At 41.3% G+C, this 22,374-nt stretch overlaps 3 protein-coding genes across 3 annotated transcripts; 2 read left to right on the forward strand and 1 right to left on the reverse strand.

Annotated features, from left to right (window-relative positions):
* Window positions 1-5,701: 5,701 nt before the first annotated feature.
* LOC311258854 (retinol dehydrogenase 12-like) lies at window positions 5,702-11,481 on the reverse strand. The gene is made up of 7 exons (XM_084355488.1): window positions 11,217-11,481; window positions 10,670-10,810; window positions 9,491-9,682; window positions 9,151-9,312; window positions 7,757-7,873; window positions 7,360-7,564; window positions 5,702-7,196 (listed from the first exon to the last, which is right to left on the reverse strand). Exons 1-7 carry the CDS (start codon window positions 11,290-11,292, stop codon window positions 7,100-7,102), a joined length of 990 nt encoding a protein of 329 aa, XP_084211614.1. The 5' UTR covers window positions 11,293-11,481; the 3' UTR covers window positions 5,702-7,099.
* Window positions 11,482-12,363: 882 nt separating this feature from the next.
* Window positions 12,364-15,491, forward strand: tmed3 (transmembrane p24 trafficking protein 3). Its single transcript, XM_084349989.1, has 3 exons — window positions 12,364-12,583; window positions 13,010-13,255; window positions 14,471-15,491. Exons 1-3 carry the CDS (start codon window positions 12,440-12,442, stop codon window positions 14,702-14,704), a joined length of 624 nt encoding a protein of 207 aa, XP_084206115.1. The 5' UTR covers window positions 12,364-12,439; the 3' UTR covers window positions 14,705-15,491.
* An 806-nt stretch (window positions 15,492-16,297) lies between these two features.
* On the forward strand, window positions 16,298-21,291 carry LOC311254404 (isocitrate dehydrogenase [NADP], mitochondrial-like). Its single transcript, XM_084348146.1, has 11 exons — window positions 16,298-16,534; window positions 17,377-17,468; window positions 17,853-18,018; window positions 18,213-18,373; window positions 18,473-18,616; window positions 18,717-18,853; window positions 19,068-19,219; window positions 19,356-19,468; window positions 20,437-20,534; window positions 20,632-20,724; window positions 20,828-21,291. Exons 1-11 carry the CDS (start codon window positions 16,420-16,422, stop codon window positions 20,910-20,912), a joined length of 1,356 nt encoding a protein of 451 aa, XP_084204272.1. The 5' UTR covers window positions 16,298-16,419; the 3' UTR covers window positions 20,913-21,291.
* The last annotated feature ends 1,083 nt before the right edge of the window (window positions 21,292-22,374 follow it).

Genomic DNA, 22,374 nt, shown 5'->3' on the forward strand with positions numbered 1-22,374 from the left:
TTTGTACGAATTAGTGACTTTTCAGAAAGTGGTGCACAAAACTTTGTATGTGACCAGTGTGGTGGGAGCCGCAGAGCCCAGGGGCCAGGAATGTGTCCGCTCTAATCCCGGTGAGGGACAGAAGATGTTTTAGCAGATCTCCTCTGGTCCACATGAGCGGCCCTGGTGTCTGACGTTCCCACAAACTCCGGAACTGGATAAAGAGAGGCCGACGCCTGTTTGGTTAGCACCAGACTTTCACACTGACGAGAGGAACTCAACTAAATAATCGACAACAATGCCAGCAGAGATGTCTGCAGCCCTTCCTCTGCCGATGGTATGCTAAGACATCACAAAATATCAAGAGCAGAATGTCAAGCCATGCGGAAGAGGGCTGCACGTTAAAGCTGCATGCCAACAAATGGAGGGATACTATAGGTGCAGAGTAGGGGGTTTAATAAAAGTCTGCTTTGTTTTCCCTTCAGGCAACCAAACCTCAGTCAGAAAATAAACGTTTTTCAATGTTTTACTTTGCCTGATGTTTAGTCTCCAAGACAAAGCGTTTTAAATTATAGATTCAATTCCTTCAGGACAACACGTTCATTTTAGAGCAAACACAACTTTTTAAAAGTAATTTTGAACAGCAATTTTCCAAGTGTGCCTATAGAAGAAAAATGTATTTAAACTTAAAATGATCATTTATTGCATACGAATCAATTCTGATTTATAATCATATGATTTATAAATGTATTTGGTGTAGAAATGTTGAACTCATTACCTAAACGCACACAAACGTACAATAGCTAATGTCTTTAGTTCCCATCATGCACCACTTTCTTGTATGAAAGAGAACATGTCGTTTCTTTAAAATTAGTCCAATCAAATGTTGGCCAATATTTGAATTTCCCCTTTTTGAACGGTCGTGACTCCTGACTCCAGGTTTCAATGGGAAACGTACGCTGAAGTCCGGAGCAGCGCAGCGTGTGCTAAGCGAGGCGGACAGCTGACTCAGCACCTCCCCTGTTGTCTGTGTGCTCACTCGACAATGTCTTTATCCCTGGCGACAGAATACAGCCTCAGGGCCCGAACAGCCCTCACAACCTCCTGAACATCCTCCTCCCGGCCCCGGCCCTGGAATCCTTACAGACACCCCTGATCCGGATCCCAATCTGCCCTCTCTTCCTCTTCCTACAAACACAAGCAGAATCATGAGAGAGGTGGTCGGAGTGAACTACCACACTGTGGCACATACCATGGGGTTGTATGATTTATGTGTTGCAGGTCTGTAGATGTTGGTTACACAGGTCACAACACAGGTAAAGGCTGTGTTAACGGTCACCGTCTTTTATCCCTTATAGTGCCGCTTTCACCTGTTGTGTCCGACTGCTAACTCCTACTGAAGTCAGTAACACCCACATCAACGCTTGTGTTTTGTCTACACTGAGTTTATTTCATCTTCGTTGGGGATCACACTGCTGTAAATATTAAAATAATAGTAATGAATAAAAACATCAGCTTTCTTTTTCCTTCACATATTTTGTTTCCTTTTCTTCCCGCCTTATTAAAACACAACTTGAATGGTAACTTCTCTTTGCCACAAACTGGGCTTTCATTGTAGAGAACGGTGGCAAAATACACAAATGAATATAAAACATTGTTATCACATCAAATAAGTAAATATTTAACGTCAGGCGGTGTAAGTCATGTGGGTTATGCATAAACAGAAATACAGTGTTTTCGTCTTGTTTGTTGTTTGTTCATATGTTGTCCTCCATCGTGACGTTATTTCAGGTCAATAGGACCCCAGAGATCTGACCTCAGTACTTCAGTACCAAAATCTACTTGGTACATTTACTCAAGTACTTTGCTAATAGTTTAGTTGAGTGTGTCCATTATAATTTATAATACTCCACTACATTTCAGGGGGAAATGTTGTTCTCTCTCCTCACATGCATCTGGCTGATATCTTTAGTTACTAGTTACTTTTGTGACTACAGTTTTTCAAACCCTTCCTGTCGCGTGAAAACCATGTATCTCCAACTTTTGGTGATTTTTAATTTAAATGTTTGATAAACAGAAGTTTTCCTGTCTGGGTTGAGAAAATTCTCCTTTTTCTTCAATAGTTAAAATGTAACATCTACAGCAGTAAAATGCAACATACACGTTAACGCAGCTGTGATACCAAACTAAAAACATCACATAATGATAAAAACACTGACGGGGAACATTTTTCTGAGTATTTTTGAAACTAGTACTCAGAGGAGATTTTTTTTTTTTTCTGCCTAAACAAACTAAATAAACAAACTCTCTTTGTTTTCATGACTGAATAAACTGAGTAAACAAACTGACCTTAAAGGACAACACAGTTTCATACTGTTTTACTTTGTTTATATGTGGCGGACCCTGCCACCTTTCTAGCTTCAGACGGTGTTCTGGGGACCTTATTTTCCTCTGAGAGCAGCTTGTTTATTCAGTCATGGAAAGACTAAATATTTCTGACTTTGTGTTATTACCTCATTATTGTAGATATTCAAATTCTGAGTTTGATTTTCTTCATCAAAACTACATAGTGCCCCTTTTAAGTGGTCATATTTTGAATCCAAGATTTTAACTTGTACTGAAGTATAATCACACTGTGGTATTGTCTTCCATCGCCGCTCTTCAGTTCAAACAGCTTTAGTTTTCCAACCACAAAAACATCATCTGGTTCATGTCATCTGAACGTAGCACAGAAAACGATGGAAGGAAACATGGGAACAGCCAGTGTATTTAAAAATATAAATATATTCCCATGAAATCCGCATATAACCTTTGCTACAGCTGATGAGTGCTTCACATTTTGGATAATCTATTGGACTTTTGCAACTGTTTCCATATATAAAAACATCTCACATCATACCAGTGGTTCTTACTGTGTGAGTGATGACACAAACGAGGCTACTGGCCCGTTTCTGAGTTGATTTTTTTTTAAAATAAAACAAGGAAAGGTCTGATAGAGCTACAGCTACGCTACAAGTGACTGGCGACACAGAGGAGCTTAGTCACCCCGGCTGCTGTGATTCAGCTCAACACATGCACAGACTCGTCGGTAGGTAATCACGGCATGGGCTGCTCTGCTCGGCTCTGCTTTGGGCCCGTGAATGCTGCAAACCTGCCTTCCCACACCTGCCTGAGGCACACAGTGTTCGAGTCTGTACTGGGAAACTGAGAGAGGGGGAGAGATAGAGGGATCCACTGCAAGGGGATGAAGACAGAGACAGACAAGAGGAAAATGGATGTAGAGAAAGAGAGAGAGAAGCCCGCATACCAGACAAGACAATACTACACTTCACACACATTCTCGTTAAGGCTTTATGATCTCCAGAGGGAGAAAACAGGCGCAGATGATCTGAGGTTCTCTGCTGAGGGGGGGTGAGGCACATGCCACTGCCTGCACCTGTACGCTCCACATATCAGAGAGCATAATGAGATACAACTGTGGTAGACTGGGGGATACTTTGCAATATGATCTGTGATATGCAACAACAATATAGTAATCCCACGGTTTAGGTCATAACTCTAAAGGAAGTGGCATACTTTCAGAAAGAATTGAAGATACGCGCAGCATGGGTAGAAAATCACTTATTTGTGCAACTGAAACAGGAGCTATTTCCTTCTCCCTCTGCGTGGGCCCCAGGACGAGGAAAGGGGAGAGCGAGTGGTCAACAGAGGTCTTTCTAGGAGCAGCTGAATACCAGAGGAGCTGACAGGTATGTACATATTGGAATGTGCTTCTCAGCCACACCTGTGGGGAACACACCCGCCAAGCCTGGCCTCTCTCATCCCACTGGCTGATCTCCCCGTGATTGACAACTGGAAGAACTATTTGGCTCCGGTCCACAAGAGCCAGGGGGCAGGTATGGCGAGTTCTGAACACGAACCAATGGCAGCCGACGAAGTCCCTCAGAGCCAGGCGGGGCTGCAGTGAAATAAAACTCATCAATGGGGTGTGTCTCAAAAGTCTGCGAGCAGTCAAACAGCGAAGGGCGACTGCTGCAGGAGCACACTTTGGCTGGTTGAGGCTTAACTAGTTCCTCGCTGCGTGAGGAGGATCCCTGCGGTTTTCAGCTGGCAGAGATGGTAGAATCTCCATTAGTGGTTTACCTCTTCTGTGGCTGAACGATGGAAGCGAACCAACAGATCCCCATCGGAGAACTCCTCGTTCAGGGCAAGGACTCCGGACAGGAAAGGGATCGCACACCACGGTTGGGGACTTTCTAAACCTCTCAGGACTCTTAACAATAGATCCTTCATCACGGTGTGGTAGAAATTTAACAACTGTTGTGGTTCTGTGGTCGCTCACATCTCCTTATCACTTTTCCAGCCCAGCTATAGATTCTGTATCCGTTGGACGGAGAACTGATAAGGGCATGTGCATGACATTACCTACAGATACTGGAGACATCTGAGTCAGAGAGCCTTTGGGGTAACTGAGTCATTCAATTCATTATCATGTTCAAAGCTGTAATTACTTTTTGTGCTTTAGTTATCTGCTGTAAAGCTACAAATTGTCTTTAAGGGGGATGACTAGAACTGTGATTTATTGCTTTTTTTTCAAGACGTCATATGTTTTTAACTTTGCAAGTTCCCTAATAGGACCAGAAGTAAGAGGCTACCAACACTAACGTTTTTACGTTGCATTGTAATCTATCTGATGATTTGTCCAAAATTAAACAATCTTAAGTCTTTTTGTAGATGCTTGAGTGCTGGATGCATTGAGTCGTACTTTATATCCAAGGACTGAAAAGTGGAAATGCTTGTCTTGTTTCTCTCAGTGGATTCCCTTCAGGCAGCTCTGAGCACACCTGGTTTTTCAGTCATATATCCCAGACATATGACAGAAAGCAGCTATGCAGCTTTCTCAGTGCAGGGGTGAGACCGGTGTTTGACACACCACCGCGATCCATAAAGATTAAAATGTAGTTTGTGTGCAGACTTTATACGTCTAAACTCTAAAAAAAAATTGTTTTCCGCTTACGTTACGCTTTTAAACCAGAAGTGCAAAGTGAACTCCGACAGGCTGACATGATGCAGCACGACTGACATAATCTATTATAACACACTGAGGGTGATGTAACAGCTTAACTGGAATATAAAATTAGGTGAGTAATTTCAATTTGATGCATGCCAACACACTTCATACGACAGGATTCTCACACGCAAAAATGCAGCCTTAGCATTTCCACACAGTAATTACAGTACAGCTCAATAAGTGGATGTTTTTTTTAACAGAGGAATACATCTCATACCTAACATACTGCACATGAATAAGCGTGTTGATACGAAAAGATGGATCACCATAAAGCTGAGGGACGGGAGTGTGAAAATTCAAGGAAAGAAACAAGTGATGCTGCTGTTCTGTTGATTCACAGGAAAAACTTGATGACTTTATTTTAAAAAGGTGTAAGTGTGCGTAACAGCCGAGGGATGCTTTATTCTTTTGAATGTCTAAACTATTTCAACTATTAGATTTTGTGTCATTAATACCTTAAAATATTTTAAATAACCGAGGTTCCCATGAGGAGCACTGACCGGGTCGCCAAAGCCTGCATTCTCTAACTGTTTCTGCTGGAGGTGATGTGACTTTAAAAGACTGCGTTTAAATTTTTGTTGATACTTTTTACAGCCATAAATCTTTCATAAATGCACATGTAAGAGTGTAATAATTGCAACAAAAAAAAAATCACTTTTAATAAACGTTTATTGCCAGGAGCGTTACATGTTACATCGGTTCCCATTGTGCATTTCTGTACCGTTCACTTCCAGTTAATTCAGTCAACAAAAGGCACACAGTTCAATTCTCACATCAAAGAATGAAAGCAGCAAAAACATCAAAATACCCTTATCACGATACAACAGCACTCACTCTGTTAAGAACAACACACACACACACACACACACACACACACACACACACACACAGAAACACAGGAGGGCCCTCTGTAAGCCGACGAGTCTTCTGGATCTACTGGCTGCTTCCTAACTGCTCTCTGCCCCCGAGGCGTCCACTCCCTCTCCACACCTGGTGGAGGATCCTCTCTCATCTGAAGTGCAACAATCCTCTCAACACTTACTGGCACATAACGCCACTTCCATAACACTTCAGCACCACCTCAGTCTACCTCTTCGGGCCGGCACACAGATAAGACTCTCGCCTTCCTTTCCGTTTAGTTCTTAGGAAAATGTAGTATTGCTTTTGTTTTTTATGGCTGTTTCTGCATTAATTCATTTTTGTGTGATTAAATTAATAAAAGCAGCAGTTTAAAGTCTTAAATGTCTCGTGGAATATGCAGCTTCAAGTCATATGATGAACAAATGGCAGTCCGTTTGGCCCATACGCATTTTAGTATTCCAGATAAAAAAGCTTAAAGCAAGTGGCCCCCTGTTTAATTCATACTCCCAACAGATAGGGGGCAGCATATTACTGGAGTAACTGCTAACTGCTGCTAACGGTATTGTTCATCCATCCATGACTGTAGCTACTGTTAGATTCTTAGCTCAGTTAGCTGTGCAGCTAGTTGTTTACACCGCTAGCACAGGAGCTTTGGCTCACTTGGAGAAAGAGGTTTTAAGGCCTGGGGCTAGCTGGTTAGCATGCTAACTATAGCAGATATCTCTGCAATATTGTGCATAGGTGTCTCTTCAGTTAATTCTTCACATTCTGCTGAGAATTTTTGTTATTTTGTTAAATGTTTTTTTAAATGTATGAAAGCAAATGCTCATTTAAATGCAACCAATCACACAGTAGAATAAATTGCATAAATTGAATAATTGCCTTGTTTTTGTGAGGATATAGCAGCATAGAATAGATATATAATAAAGCACATATTGTAATAAGCATAATATAAAGATAAAGCACTTAATTTTAAATATTCAATTTACTGAGTTGATTAAATAGTGCACTCATCAGCAAATCATTTTCAGGTCAACACGATCTCAATAGATGAAATCATCCTTATGAGTGCAATGCCCTCATGCATTAGATAATAAAACAAGTTAGTGCGCTGTGCTAACCCGTGTAAACAAAAACACCGACTCCAGCAGGAGGAATGGGTGATGAAAGCAGGGCGGGCTGTCGTGTTTAAGCCAGACCAGCCATTGAAGCACTGAGGTCCCACAGCTTCTTGGCGGCAGCATCATCCAGGGCCTGGGGCGCTGGAGTTTTGGGGGCACAGTCACTGTGTGATGGAAGAAATAAAGTAAAAAAAATCAAAATAAGTTGGATACAGTGTGGTCATGATGTAAAAACTACTGAAAACATTGTGCTGTAAACCATTTAAAACACAAATCATTATTTCACTGTCAATGCAAAAGGGTGAGTTTTATTTCTGATGTTCTTGCCTGTAGTAGAGGCCGCTGGTGTTCTCCAGGCTCTCGTCCACAGCGCAGTAGATGGTGGTCTGAGCTCCTTCCCACGGACTTTTGATCATGTAGTAAAACGGCATGAAAATGATCCTCTTCCACAGGGCCAGTGTAGGGAAAAAGTGGCGGCCTAGCTCGGTGCGGATGACCCCAGGGTGAAGACTGTACGTCGTCACACCAGTGCCTAATGAGAGGGAGCCATCAAATAAAGTCATTTTTGAAGAACATTTAACGTCATAAGCCTATTAACACCGGGAGATAGAACAAGAACACCAAGGGTTAAAATAAAAGAAGTAAGGATCTTAAAAGAGATTCGCCCTACATTAGATTTGTGACAATGTTGTGAGTGAAAACATATTTCTGTGAATGTCACTACCTTGCAGTCTTGTAGCCAGTTCTCTGCAGAAGAGCACATTGGCCAGCTTGCTTTGGCGGTAGCTTATCTCACGATCGTAGTTTTTATCCAGGTTGATGTCATCGAAGTGTATCCGGCCTGCGGGAGAAATAATTCATTGTAGTCTCTAAGCAGACATTTTGAAATAAAGAACAATCATGTACGTTTTGTGTGTTACAGCTGTTTATTTCCTCATACTAGTATTTTGTATTACATTTTGATACATATGATAAGGAAATATATTTGTAATTCGCAACAAGATACGTTTTGATATATTTTTAATGGTTGAATTCTTAGCTGCGATTATTGATTAATCATTAATATCCCTACTTTAAATGAACTATTGGAAATTGTCAGGACATGGTGCTATATGTGACAGAATCATACTTTTTTCATCATGCCTTAATTTGTAGACAAAGTTAATTTTCTTTAAAAAAAGCATAAAACAGTTTTCACATTCATTTGACATAGTTAATAATCGATTTACAATACATCAAAGCACTTATTACATTATTAAAACACACCGAAAAACAGGCTCCTATGTTCCCTTATGACGACTCAATAAAGGATGTTAAAGGATAAGTTCACCCAAAAATGAAAATTCAGTCATTTTCTTCTCAACCCCATGCTGACGGAAAGCTGATTGAAGTTTCGTAGTCCACAAAACATTTCTGGAGCTTCACAGCAAAACAATGTTGGAGCATTCTCCTAAACAACTGAAGTAGATGGGGACTTGATTAAAAGGTACAAAAATGACAGAAAAAAAACATAAAAAGGTTTTATACAGCTTGTCCAGTGTAATCCAGGTCCCAGGAAGCCCCCAAGATCCCAAATTGACCTGTTGAGCAGACAACTACAACAAGGTGAGTGCTAACACTATTAGTTTAGCAGCTACAGTGAAGATTTCGGCTTTAAAAGAATGTAAATAAAGTTTTTTCAAATCAATTTGGGATCTGAGGGCTTCCACAGACTTGGGTTACGCCATACATTTAGGGCCATTTTACTTTAGATGTTTAGGAGAATGCTGCAACACACCCTAACCCTTTTGCTGTAAAGATTCCTGACATGTTTTGAGGACTACGAAACTTGAAGCACCAGACTTTCCATTCACAAGGGGATGAGTAGATAATGACTGATAATTCTGGGTGAACTATTCCTTTAAAAAAAACTTGTCGGCGGCCTTGTACTTTGACTGATTTAAAACAAATCAACAGATTTGTGCTTAGCTCAGCTAATACTTTTACTGCTGTGAAAGTCAACATCACTGGGTTAACTATGAAATTATTTTTTATCAAAGATTGGAAAGGAGGCTAAAAAGACTCAGTCAGACAGCCACACGTGTGTTGATGAACTAAAATGACAAAGATTCACTTTACCCCTCTCGTGTGCCAGGCTGGAGACGATGACAATGCGACTCGGAGCCGACTTCTTCAGCAGGTCGAGAAGACGATTGGTGAGGAGAAAATGTCCCAGATGGTTGACACCAAACTGCATTTCAAAGCCATCCTCAGTCTTCCACTTAGGACACATCATGACACCTACCAATCAACAAAAACACTTAAATGGAACAAAAGTAACTGACAAATAACGTCCTGGTCCCACATCAGTTGAAACTGAAATCCCTTTCCGTAAAATCCTTAATGTGCCCTAAAAATTCTGCTTGCACCTTCAGTATACATGTCTGATGTTTGTGATTTTCAAACCACTGCAAAGTACCTGCGTTGTTAACGAGGATGTCCAAACGATCCTCGTTGGCCTCGACATCTTTGGCCAGGTCTCTGACGGACTGCAGCGAGGACAGGTCCAGTTTCTTTACCACCACGTTGCCGTTTCCACTCTGCTGCCGGATCTCGTCTGCTGCAATGTGGGCTCTGGTCAGGTCTCTGCAGGCTAGGATCACTCTGGCCCCTGGACAAAAACAAGAAACAGTGTCAGCGTGATTAAAATGTAAACAGTACGAGTGAAAGGAGCACTGAATGAGTAATCATGGCAGAAGTCAGTTCAGGCCAATCCAGAGCCGCCCTATAGATGGAAAGATAAGACTTTATTGACTTTTTGGGTTAAATTCAGTTGTTGCAGCAGAAACAATTACAGGTGAATAGAGAAGGTCAGCAATAAATAATGACAGGTTTACAAAACTGAGATAAGAATAGAAGAAAAAATAGAAACTTTTATTACAGGAGCAATAAAAGGCTTAACACTACACAATACTATCATATAGTATAATATGATTATGTTATGAAACTTATTGTTTGTCTTTATCAACATAGTATATTATATAACATATTAATATAGTAATGTTAGAATAGTGCGGAATTTAGTGTATAACATAATATATAGTGTAGTAGGGCAATAATACATGTAACATAAAATATAATGTAATATAGCATGAGTGTAACAGTAAAGTGCAGTATATATATATATATATATATATATATATATATATATAAAACATATGACTCATTAATTGTGAGTGTGTCGGAGGGAGGGAGCAAAGCTTGCTGATCACAATGACTGACAAGTTTGGGAGCAATGTGACAAAGTGCCACCAGATATTTGTGTAAAAGGTCAGCTGGCTCACACCCAGTGAAGTTACTCAAGTGCTGTACTTAAGTATTATTTTGAGTTTCTTGTACTTGACTTTAGTAATTCCATTTTTTTGCTACTTTATACTTCCACTCCACCACATTTTGGAGACAAATGCTCCAAAACTTGCTGCATTTACTTGATAACTTTAGTTACTAGTTACTCTGTACACTGAGTAAAAACACACAGATTCCAACAATCAGTTAAATGCTTTCCTTTACTCAAGCACTAAAGTAATATTGTAACTAAATGTCTTTACTTTTACTGGAGAATGACTTTTGGGATACTTTTTAACAACACTGGTCTCACCTCGCTTGGCCAAATCCAGGGCCGTCTCCTTCCCAATGCCAGTGTTGGCTCCAGTGATGAGGACAGTTTTCCCATCCAGCCTGGCCTTGCTCCGACACACACCCCCAGCCAGCCACCGACGCAAGGCCAGTATGCTTGCCCCTGACAGAGAGGAAAATGTTGACAATGTCAGATGTCATTTTGCACTGTATGTCTTTCTATGATTATCTAGCTCATCTGACCTTTTGCTGTATTTATTTCTTTAAGGCTGTTCTTGGTCATTATCTATGAGGCATGAAAAGCTGTGTAATAAAATTAACTTACAGGAAGACAAGATATTGAATTGAACCCCTGATAAAGACATCTCTGACATGACTTTAACTCCAAAAAACAAAACAAAAAACTGTCATCACTCCACTCTGCTGATTCAAATAGCTATTCCAGTATTTACTTTACTTACATTCTCTGTAGAGTTAGTTTACTTCTCTTGCACTGACATGTCAGTAAGTGTGGAAAGGTAACAATTGAAGCTTACACAACATCCTTTATGATAAAAGAGCTGATTTACCTGCAGCAAAAGCAACTATGAGACCAGTCCCATGGTTCTCTACATAGTCCCTCATCACCTCTGTGTAGTTTTGCATATTTAATGCTGTTAATTGACTTTAACAGCCTCACTAAAAGCTAGAACTGATAGAAAATCACAAAAAGGAAGTTCTCAATCTCTCCTTTCACCAAAAATCCTGCGAATTAGTGGAAAGGTCACACAGCCTGCTGTGAAATCCTGAACTTCAAGGTGTTACTTCTTTCCGTGTTTTCTGATTGTGATGCGCGGAGCGACGCGTAGGGGGCGTGGCTTGCGCCGTCTGGGATTTTCAAAATAAGACTCCTGTTTTAATGTGTACCCCGGCGTTGTCCTAGCAACCTGGCCTGCTCCGTGTCTTTTGCAGTCGGTGATGACGTCAGACACTCTCACAGAGGTACGATAATCCCCCGCGGGCCCAAACGCACGCCCAGTTTAACAGACAGCTGCACAATGCAGCTCGCCCACTCATTTCTACTGTTGAATGTGTTTACGCAATTTTACCAATTAAACAACCCAGCAACATACCGTTGGATTAACTGCAATTAAATGCGAAAAACCTACACACAGGCTTAATGGGGCCCTAAGCAGAATTTTGATTTGGGGCCCCCGCTCCCAGCTAAATGCACCACCCACCTCAGCGCCGCCAATATAAACTATATATTGTCCACGCTCCATTGTTTGTCCATTGTGCATCTAACACAACCATTATCATGGATTACTGGTGAGCTGGAAAGTATGAAAAATAAACCAGCAGACAATGCATTTCTTGTAAACAAGTTAAAGTAGTAATCTCTAAGATTTTCATGTAATAAATATCTGTTAAGTCACCATCTATCGCCCAATGAGGTAACACAATGATCATTGAGCCTTTTTTTTAACGTTTTCAGTATGAGCATGAAATAATGGACATTTATTCTGAAATCCAAACCCCGCGACGGTTGGTTGTAAGTGTGACGCAGTCACGTGCCACTTTACAGCCATAACTCGTTATAAAAATAGTTTTTCTTAAATTTATAGTTTTACACCGATACGTGTTTGACAATAATTTACGTTTTACAACTGTGGGCTAATTATTTATTTTTTTAACCAAAAAAATAAACAAACCCGACCCGGAAGTTGTTCGTGCTCATGCCACGTCAGGGTTATCATACTGTTATCGTCGGTGCTTCACTTTAGCTCGTTCCTATTCATTATCTGCTCCCACCATGCTGTGCCTGGGACTGAGCTGTCTGCTGCTGCATGTGTTTGTGGTGTTGGGGACTGAGTTCACGTTTGAGCTCCCTGACAACGATAAGCAGTGTTTCTACGAGGAGCTAGAGAAGGACGTGAAGTTTGAAATAGACTTCCAAGTAAGTTAGCTTCCCACCCCCTCCACTCTCTGTGTTTACAAGAGGCTGCCAAGTTATCCTTCAGATAGCAGGTTGTTATTTGAGTGGTTTCTTTCTGCCTCTTGTTCTTGGAAAGGAAGAATGTGTTCAGTTCTTGACATATTTCCAAATGCATTTGGTTTTTAGTGAGGTGCCCATTTGGTATTTAAAGCTACTCCCTCATTCATTCATTTTAGCTGTAGTTTGATACCACTAGTACTTTTTAAAGAATCTGTTGTACATGTTTTCTTACCCTCACCCACCTCACTGGTTTGCTTCATAGCCAGTTTGAGTCGGTTGAACATTGCACAGTCCATCTGTGACGACATATGTTTCACTGTGACAGCTTTCCTCGCATGCATCCTGTCATCCACACCTGTCCTTGACGTGTGTTTTCTTTTCTTCTAGGTGATAACAGGAGGGAACTATGATGTGGACTGCTTTGTCACCGATCCCCAAAACAACGTCTTGTACAACGAGAAGAAGAAGCAGTACGACAGCTTCTCTCACACCACAGCTATGAAGGGCGTCTACATGGTCTGCTTCAGCAACGAGTTCTCCACTTTTACACATAAGACGGTGTACCTGGACTTCAGATTTGGAGATGATGAACCCCTCATGCAGGGCATGACGAGAAGTACAGCGCTGACTCAGGTACGGATGAGGAACTTGAAGTTTGCAACTAGTTGCTCAGTGTCCGTCTGCTGCAGTAGGAAGACTTTGAACTGTGGCTGTCACTTGGCTGCTTCAGTGTGTGAGAGGGTTCAAGTGAACGAAGGCAGACCATTGTTTAAAAAAAGGGTTAAATTGTTCAGAGGGCCACAAAATCGCATATCTTTATATCAGGGCCAGGGATTTGCTTTTATTCTGGGTTCTGGTTTGTCTCATTCCTCAATTTTTAAACACTTGCAAACACTTCCTGGTTGACAGGCAAACAGAAAATATATAAAGACACATTAAGAATTACACAACACATTTTCACATACAAGATAGAAAGCAGATTAGAGACACTGTAGCAAAAACATGATTTGCTGATAGTGTTGTCTTAGCCAATCAGCTGTCGATGTGATAGGAAGTCGAGCATTGCTGTTTCATTATTGTTAGCTTATTTTGAGAAGTGAGACAGTTTATATAAAGTTCACTAGGTGGCGCCAAAGTTGCTCTGGCTTAAGTTGTTGCTCTCAACATGTATGGGAAATTTTGTGATAACCAAGATTGACCCATACTTGCAAGGTTTTAAATGTGCTTTCCTTACCTCACCATGTCTGAAACACCCAGATGTTAAAGGATAAGTTCACCCAAAATGTAACATTTAGTCATGATCTACTCACCCTCATGCCGATGACAAGTAGGGTGAAGTTTCGTAGGGATCCCAAACTAAACTCTCGACATGTGTTCGAGCTTATGCACGCACTTCAGATGGGGTGCGTGGTAACGCTTTTAGCTCAGCAGCTGCAGTGAAGGTTTTAGCATGTCAAGGGTGTAAATAAAGTCTTTTTTCCAATTTGGGATCTTGCGGCATCAGGAGACTTGGGTTACGTTGGAAGAGCTGTGTGGAGCCATTTTATGTTCTCTTTTCAGTTGTGTTTTTTTACATTTTAAAACAAGTTTTCTTCTGCTAAGTATTTTGTGGACTAGATTTAATTATCTTATCCTTTAAAACCCCCTTTTTGGAGGGTTGTCTGATGTAGTTTTACAAACACTGGAGTAAAATACGCAAAAGAAAAAAAAAAAAAGCAGCTTGGAAAGTGTGCACTGTGCTTTCCTTCAAGTATAGTGTTTCATGTTTGCATATGCGAGTCCCACCTTTCACTGGATGCTTTGCCCCCAGGCTATTGATTAATCTGTGTTGATCTTTCACACTTTCAGGTGGAGTCATCTTGCGTCGCCATTCATGAGATCCTGAAGGTGGTGGCTGACTCGCAGACATGGTACAGGCTGAGGGAGGCGCATGACCGCTTAAAAGCAGAGCACCTCCTCGAGAGGGTGACCTACTGGTCCATCGGAGAGACCGTCCTGCTGTTTGTCATCGGCATCGGTCAAGTCATGATGCTCAGGAGCTTCTTCGCTGAGAAGAAAGGCTCTGTGGCAGCCACCACTTAGGACTCGTAGACTCGATGCATCCTCAGAGAGACAAGATGGAACCTCGTCAATGTGAACACACAAGTGCATCCGGAGATGAGCAACCCATCTTCAGCCAAGCCTTTTGCTAGAGGGATAGTTGTCCTGAATCAGTTTTCTTATTTTTCCTCCTTCCTCAGTGCTAGAAAAATGTGTGAATGCCTTTTTCGTGTAAAGAAACAACACTCAAACTTGTGTTAAAAATTGAAAATGACATCTTTCAAACTTGATTATTTAATATATTTTAAAAGAAGCACAACATAAAGCAGGTTTAGTTTGACCTATCTGTTAATCACCCTCGAGTTTCATCTGGACGCTCTGCAATCACATAGAAAGTTGTGGCACACTGATAGAAACCAAAGAAGTGTTGTTTCTGAATGTCTGTTTTATTTGTTTTATAGTGTGTGTGTGTTATGTTTGTTACTACCTTTAATTTATGTGCCAGAAGTTGTTGTTAGGAGTTGTAAGAGCTCTGTCTCCCTCATGTCCTCCAGTGTCTCATACAAAGTGCCTCAAGAAATCCTGCCAAGTTGAGAGTTTACCGTTTTAATTTGTCTGTTACATCCTGTTGTTACTGATTGACTGGATTCTCACTTTTACATTCAGAGTTCATGACATTTCATAAAGAAATGGACCAATATTATAGTTTCTTTTTCACCAAGAAAATCATGTTTTCAGTCCAATTTGTTTACTTGTCTGTATATTATCTGTAAAAAAAAAAAAAAAAAGTCAATGTCAACACATTTCAGTAAAATTTGGTTGAAAGTCATGTCTGGTGAAGATGCTTTTCTTATTTTTAAAACATTTCCATGTTATGATTTGGACTTTGAGCATTGTGGTGTTTGATGTCTTTTGATTCAGATCCAAGTTCACATAAGAAAATCTATTAGATTTTAAAAGCTCTCATTCAAGATGATCTTTTATTATCAAAATGAGAAACTTAAATAACTGTGCAGCCTTCATGACTATCAGCTCTCTTAGTGTTTCCTACATGACAGAAGAAGCCACACAGTACTAGTCCACTGAAGCCCCCTTTGACAGCTTTCATATCAAGAATATACAGAATGGACAATGGACATCAAATGAGTTTGCATGTTAAACAGAAAAGCAAAAAAGGAAATTGGTAAACTTGTTGCAGGAGGAGGTAATGTTTTCACCCATGTCCGTTTCCTTGTTGGTTGGTTTGTCAGCAGGATTGCGCAAAAACTACCTGGCAGATTTTCGCAAAACTTGGATGGAGGATGGGTCTTGGCCCAGAATAGACCCTGTTAACTTTTGGTGTGGACCCGGATAAAGGGAGGGATCCAGGAATTATTTTCTCACTTACTTTAACAATGCGAGATGTGGGTGTTTTAGGTTTTTTTCACAACATTTTCGTTCATTTCTCAGGGAATAATGGGTAGATTACGATGGCTTGATTGAATTAAAGGTCCTTGGCGGAGGTATGCGCTCTACTGAGTGCCATCCTAGTGATGTCTTCATTTACCTGATGAAAGTGTCCTGGCACAATACGTCATCCTGTACACTCTGGTACAGTAGGAGGCGGTGTGCACATCACGGGCTCAGTGAAACCTCCATATAAAACCACAAGAAGAAGATAAAGAAAGTCACGGGTTTATCAGGGCTGTACCGGCACTGCTGTTCATTCATAACAGAGTACACTACCTGTGTCTGTGACCTGATAAGCCTCACTAACCATGGCGGGATACCTGAAAGCTCTGACCGCCGCGTCGAGGAGCGCAGCTGCCGGACTGTCGCAGAGCCCCGCCGCGCTCTCACCGGCCGCCGGCCGCCTCCAGCAGAGGAGGAACTGTAAGTCCGCCGTCGACTATATGACTTAAAATCCACCGTGGTGTGTGTTTCACAACCAGATTCACAACATTAATGCGGTTGCATGCCTGTGTGTAACAACACAGTGAGTGTTGAATGAGTGAGTGTTAAAGTAGGTGACAGTGGCTGATGTGGCGAGCTGCCATCAATGAATCATACAAGAGTGAAGAGTAAAGACCAAGAACAGGACCAGCCATTAAACCAAACCTGTTTCTATTCAGCACTAAATTACAAATGCATCCTAAGCTATAGACAACCTAAAGGTGTAAGAAACCAAACAAAAGAGCAGTATCATGCTGAATACCTGATAAAATAGAGTTATTTGTTGTGAACATGTCCTGCAGATGTGAATAATACACTGTAGCCCAGAGTAGCAGCTGGTGCCAGCCTGTCCTGGTATGCGAGTCCACGTGTTGTCTGGTTCAAAAGGGCCTGGACAGGTAATAACTGCTATCACAGCCGCCATATAATCCCAAGGTCACACTGTGTGGAGTTCACTGTCAGGGATATAAAACAAAATGCAAGCCTGTTGTCGCTTTGTTGATCAGACAGGTGTCACAGGTGAGATGAGTGCATTAAAGGTCCAGTGTGTAGGATTTGGGAGTGGGGGCGGGGTCTATTTAGCAGGGATGGAATATAAAATACATAATTGTGTTTTTGTTAGTGTGTAATCACCTGGAAACAAGAACGTTTTCGTCACATTCGCCTTTTAAAGGGAACGGGCCTTCAATGGACTCCACCCACTCCACTGTACGTTTTCCTATGTGCTCGGAAGATCGAGGGTGAGACGAGGGGTGTTCAGTTGGTTCATGTTCATGTTTCAGATGCCACAAAGCGCATCAAGGTGGACCAGCCGGTGGTGGAGATGGACGGAGATGAGATGACGCGCATCATATGGGAGTTCATCAAAGAGAAGGTAACTTGCTAAGCCTTTATAATAGCAATAGCAATAACATGCTTTACAAACCTATTTATAAGCAGCTGCAACGGTTTGTAAACACCTGTCGCAACTTTACGATAAACAGTTGCTTAATAAATGGTTTATTAAGCGTTCCATCATTTGTTAACAGTGAAATAACTATTCACTAAAGTTTAATTAACTGTAAATCTACCATTAATTCATGATAATGTACCGGTAAATTGAACAGACTAATACAGCTCGACTGCTTTTCCAATTAATTCAACGATAAAGAAACTGTAGGCTGACTTATAATCATTAGAAATGCTGCTTGTGATTGTGTGGCTGCTGTGCAGTGTCGTCCTCAGTCAAATAACACATCCACATGTTGTAAACATGCAGCTCATCCTATCCAACGTTGATGTTGAGCTGAAGTACTACGACCTGGGTCTGCCCTTCCGTGACCAGACAGATGACCAGGTCACCATCGACTCCGCTCTGGCAACGAAGAAGTACAACGTGGCTGTCAAGTGTGCCACCATCACCCCAGATGAGGACCGAGTTGAGGGTAAATTTGAATGGATCACTGAAAAATCAATTAATGTGCCATTAAATGCAACAAAATAATAAATGTAGGCATTAATTATTTATAAAATGTGACATATAATGATATTTCTGCTTTAATTTGCCTCTTTATTGAGCACACGAGCATTTATTTAATACAGTATATGCTAATAAATATGTTATTTATTCTCTTCCCAGAGTTTAAGCTGAAGAAGATGTGGAGGAGTCCTAATGGAACCATCAGGAACATCTTGGGCGGCACAGTTTTCCGCGAGCCAATCCTTTGTAAAAACATCCCTCGTCTCGTTCCCGGCTGGACGCTACCCATAACAATTGGCAGACATGCTTTTGGCGATCAGGTAGGACATGCAAATACGTGTTTGCTCTTTTGCAAAGAGGCATCCAAACCGACACATGAAACAGTCTCGCATAACACATCTGATGTTTTAATCTCTCAGTACAGGGCCACGGACTTTGTTGTCGACCAGCCCGGCAAGTTCAAGATGGTGTTTTCTCCAGCTGATGGAAGCCAGCCGAAGGAGTGGGAGGTGTACAACTTCACCGCAGGGGGCTGCGGGATGGGAATGTACAACACAGATGAGGTCCGTGTTTCAAGACAATTTAAGATAGTTTGTTAAAAAATCTGTGTAATTTTATGTAATGTTCTGTGATGTGACCTTTTATTATATTTTCTTTGTGCAGTCCATCAGTGGATTTGCTCACAGCTGCTTCCAGTACGCCATCCAGAAGAAGTGGCCTCTGTACATGAGCACCAAGAACACCATCCTCAAGGCCTACGACGGCCGCTTCAAAGACATCTTTGAGGAGATCTTCGAGAAGTAAGACACTGAACAGATGAGGATTCAGACTCGAAGCACTTGATCGTTTTATTACATCGCTCGAGGAACAAAGTCTTGAGCAGACTCACTGCAATTTAATGTGGTAAAACCAGAAGAACAAACAGCGTTGTGTACAGTTTTATTGGTCTGTGGTCAGGCAGCTAATTAAACACTTAGCGTTGAGGAGACATTTTTATTACTCTGTCTTTTTCAGGACGTACAAGCCAGAGTTTGACAAGCTGAAGATCTGGTATGAGCACCGTCTCATTGACGACATGGTGGCCCAGGTGCTGAAGTCTTCTGGAGGATTTGTTTGGGCCTGCAAGAATTACGATGGAGATGTGCAGTCGGACATCCTGGCTCAGGGTAAGTGCACTTTTATCTCAGGACGAGAAGGCAGTTGCGGTGTTGCTCAGTTCGCTCACAGTGTGACGTTATTTACCTCTGACCCACATTGCATGTTTTGTACGTCAGCTTCTTTTTGTCTGTGTGTTGTGTCCAGGTTTTGGTTCTCTGGGTCTCATGACATCAGTACTAGTGTGCCCTGACGGAAAGACTATCGAGGCCGAGGCTGCCCACGGCACCGTCACCAGGCACTACCGGGAACACCAGAGGGTAAGGTCCACTACGCCACAGGAGTGTTTTGGGTTTAGGAACTAAGAACACTGTGTGTTTGTTTGTTAGTGTGTGTGTGTCAGTTCTCGTACTTGTACCAACTAATTTGACCTCATAAGTCCATGAGATTGAGCAAATGTTTGCAAAGTGATGCACAGTTTGACCGTGACAGAACTTTCAGTGGACTCATTCAGGTTTTTTGGTCTAGATCAAGTTTTAGGCCAAAGGTTATAGATAAAATTGCGATCTAGAGTTGTTGATGTAAATGTGCCAAATACTCGGTGCAGTGAAACTGTCTCGTATCCGTTCAAAAAGAAAAAGCTTTCTCAAGTTATTTCTCCAAACTTTGTCGGTTTGGTAAGATTTACCACTTATATTTACTCATTAAAATGTTTGAAGCTGGTTTCATTTCATTTTTGTCTCAGTAAATGGGCTCATTACAAGTGAGTAATAACAATTGCACCCAGTCTGAGCTTCTCTTTGCCTGCTGTAAAGTTTCAAAAGAAAGTGAAGTGCAGAAAAAGGGATTAGTGTAAAAAGTTGTTGTGTGTTTAGTTTAACGTGTTTATAATATAATTATGCTGAAATATCAGAACCAAATTATTGAATTGCAGTTTAGCTGTTAAATACGGTGTTTGTTGTTGTGTCTCATTTGTAGGTCAGTTTTGTTATGAGATCGGATATTTTTCTCATTCTTGCAGATTATTGTCTTCAGCATTTTGTCATGTGTGATATTTTCAGCAGTTACAATCGAAATTAAAGCAGATTTTTTTGGTTTTGTTGCAGTGATCCATGTCAATAAAAGTAAATCTCAGATTATGCTGCAAGTTCTTCATATAGGAAGTCAATTGGAAAAGAAACAGTTACACTAATGTCTCCAAAAACAGTAGATTCAATAGATCTAAATACAATAACAGGACATGTTAAAGTTTCAGGAACTAACCATACCCGTGTCCTTTGCTTTGTAGGGAAGACCAACCAGTACCAATCCCATTGCGAGCATCTTCGCGTGGACCAGAGGGCTGGAGCACCGAGGCAAACTGGACGGGAATCCTGACCTGATGAAGTGCGTTATCTGATAATTTAGTGCCTTTCCTCATGTGAAATATGTTTATGTGACTCAACCTCATAATCATGTGTCACTCTGCGTCGTCGCTCTCCAGGTTCTCGCAGACGTTAGAAAAAGTCTGCGTGGCAACGGTGGAAAATGGTGTGATGACCAAGGACCTCGCAGGCTGCATCCATGGATTGGCCAAGTGAGTTAACATTTTGTGTGTGTGTGTGTATTTCTGATGGTTTTACATGAGGAAAGATTTTATAACTTATTAAACATGTAACCCCTGGTCTGTGATCCTGCAGCTGCAAGCTGAATGAACATTACGTCAACACCTCAGACTTCCTGGACGCAATCAGGACCAACCTGGACAAAGCTCTGGGCAAATGAAGAACAATCAGAAGACGCACTTTCCTCTCTGTAGACTTGTAGCTCGTTTTTAACCATCTATTTTGTATAAACCTTTTTATATGAAATTTTGAAGGACCAAAGTTTGCTACTTTTCGTGCTATTTTTGTATTTGTAAGCTCGCAGACACATCACTGTGCCCGTGGTTTTCTGCCTTTCCTGTTGCCAACGTTCCTGTTTTGTATTGCACAGTTAAGTGATTTTACTATAAGAATTAATATTACTCATAAAGTTAAATTATAATGACGGTGTCATATAATTTATTTTTCACTTTTGATTAGAAGATACCTTCAGGGACCAATATGTACAAATAAAGAATAAAAGATGTTTAATAATAAACAAACAGTGATTCCTAATCACTCAGGAACAAGCGGCTTGGTTGTCATTTTGTTCTTTACTACAGCAGAAACACTGCTCGGTGCTGTTATCCTGAAAATTGGGGACATTGTTTCTATTAAGCCTTTTAGAGAAGCCTCGAATGATTCAATGAGACATTAGTTAAAGAAAGAGCTCAACTTCAACTCCTCCAGCGGGCGCTAAAGAGTTAGTCTAACAGGGGCTGCAGCCAGAATCACTAACAGTAAATACCATCCGCATGCAATGTAATTTGACTTTTTAATTTCATGCACTTCCGCACATGAGCCTCTGTCCAGCGGTGCATTGATTCAGTGCTGTGCGCTCGCTCATCTAGCAGGCGTCACATGCACCCAGCAGTGCATGACAGCGAGTGGTGTTAGCACCAGCAGGGGGCCGGAGCTGAAGGGAGCTGAGCTCTACAGTGCATCACCAACAGATGTCGACATGGTCCCAGTCAGACAACTGTGTGCTGTGCTGTGTATGAAAGCTCGTCCTGTATTGTAGCACTGGTCATGTTGAAACTGATTCTGGGCAGAATTGCACATGCAGATAATTACTGATGGCTGAAAAGAAGGAGAAGATACTGAAGCTTGCTGCTGAAGGACAATTCAGATTGTGTCAGGTAAATGGCCAATCACAGGTTACCTTAATTAGCCTTCTAGCAAGGTTTCCGTTCATCCTACATGGTATTCATTATGCTATCCTGTATAATAATCTATTAAGTTACCAAAGCAGAAAGGATCTCATCAGGCCTGGCCGCTGATCTTATTGAAGTTAGCAGACAAACACGGACACAACATATCACATTATTCTTGCCGTTCACTCTCAATCTAAAAAAGTCCAGACATACGTTAACTTTATAACTGAACCACTCAGCGGGGAATATGCCACTCTCCCTCTCTCAGTCACTAACAAGTCAAAGAAAATGAACAAGGTGCCTCTATCATAAAATTACCAGAAATTAGCATTTAGATTACCTTTTCCTTCTCTTTTTTAATTTCCTCCTGAAGGAACGTTCTCATGGAACTGGTAAGTGCTCAGGAACGTCCCACTTACTGTGATGTGCGGCCATAAAAGAGTCGTATCT

This window comes from Pagrus pagrus (assembly GCF_965226575.1).
Source record: "Pagrus pagrus genome assembly, chromosome: 1".
NCBI lineage: Eukaryota > Metazoa > Chordata > Actinopteri > Spariformes > Sparidae > Pagrus > Pagrus pagrus.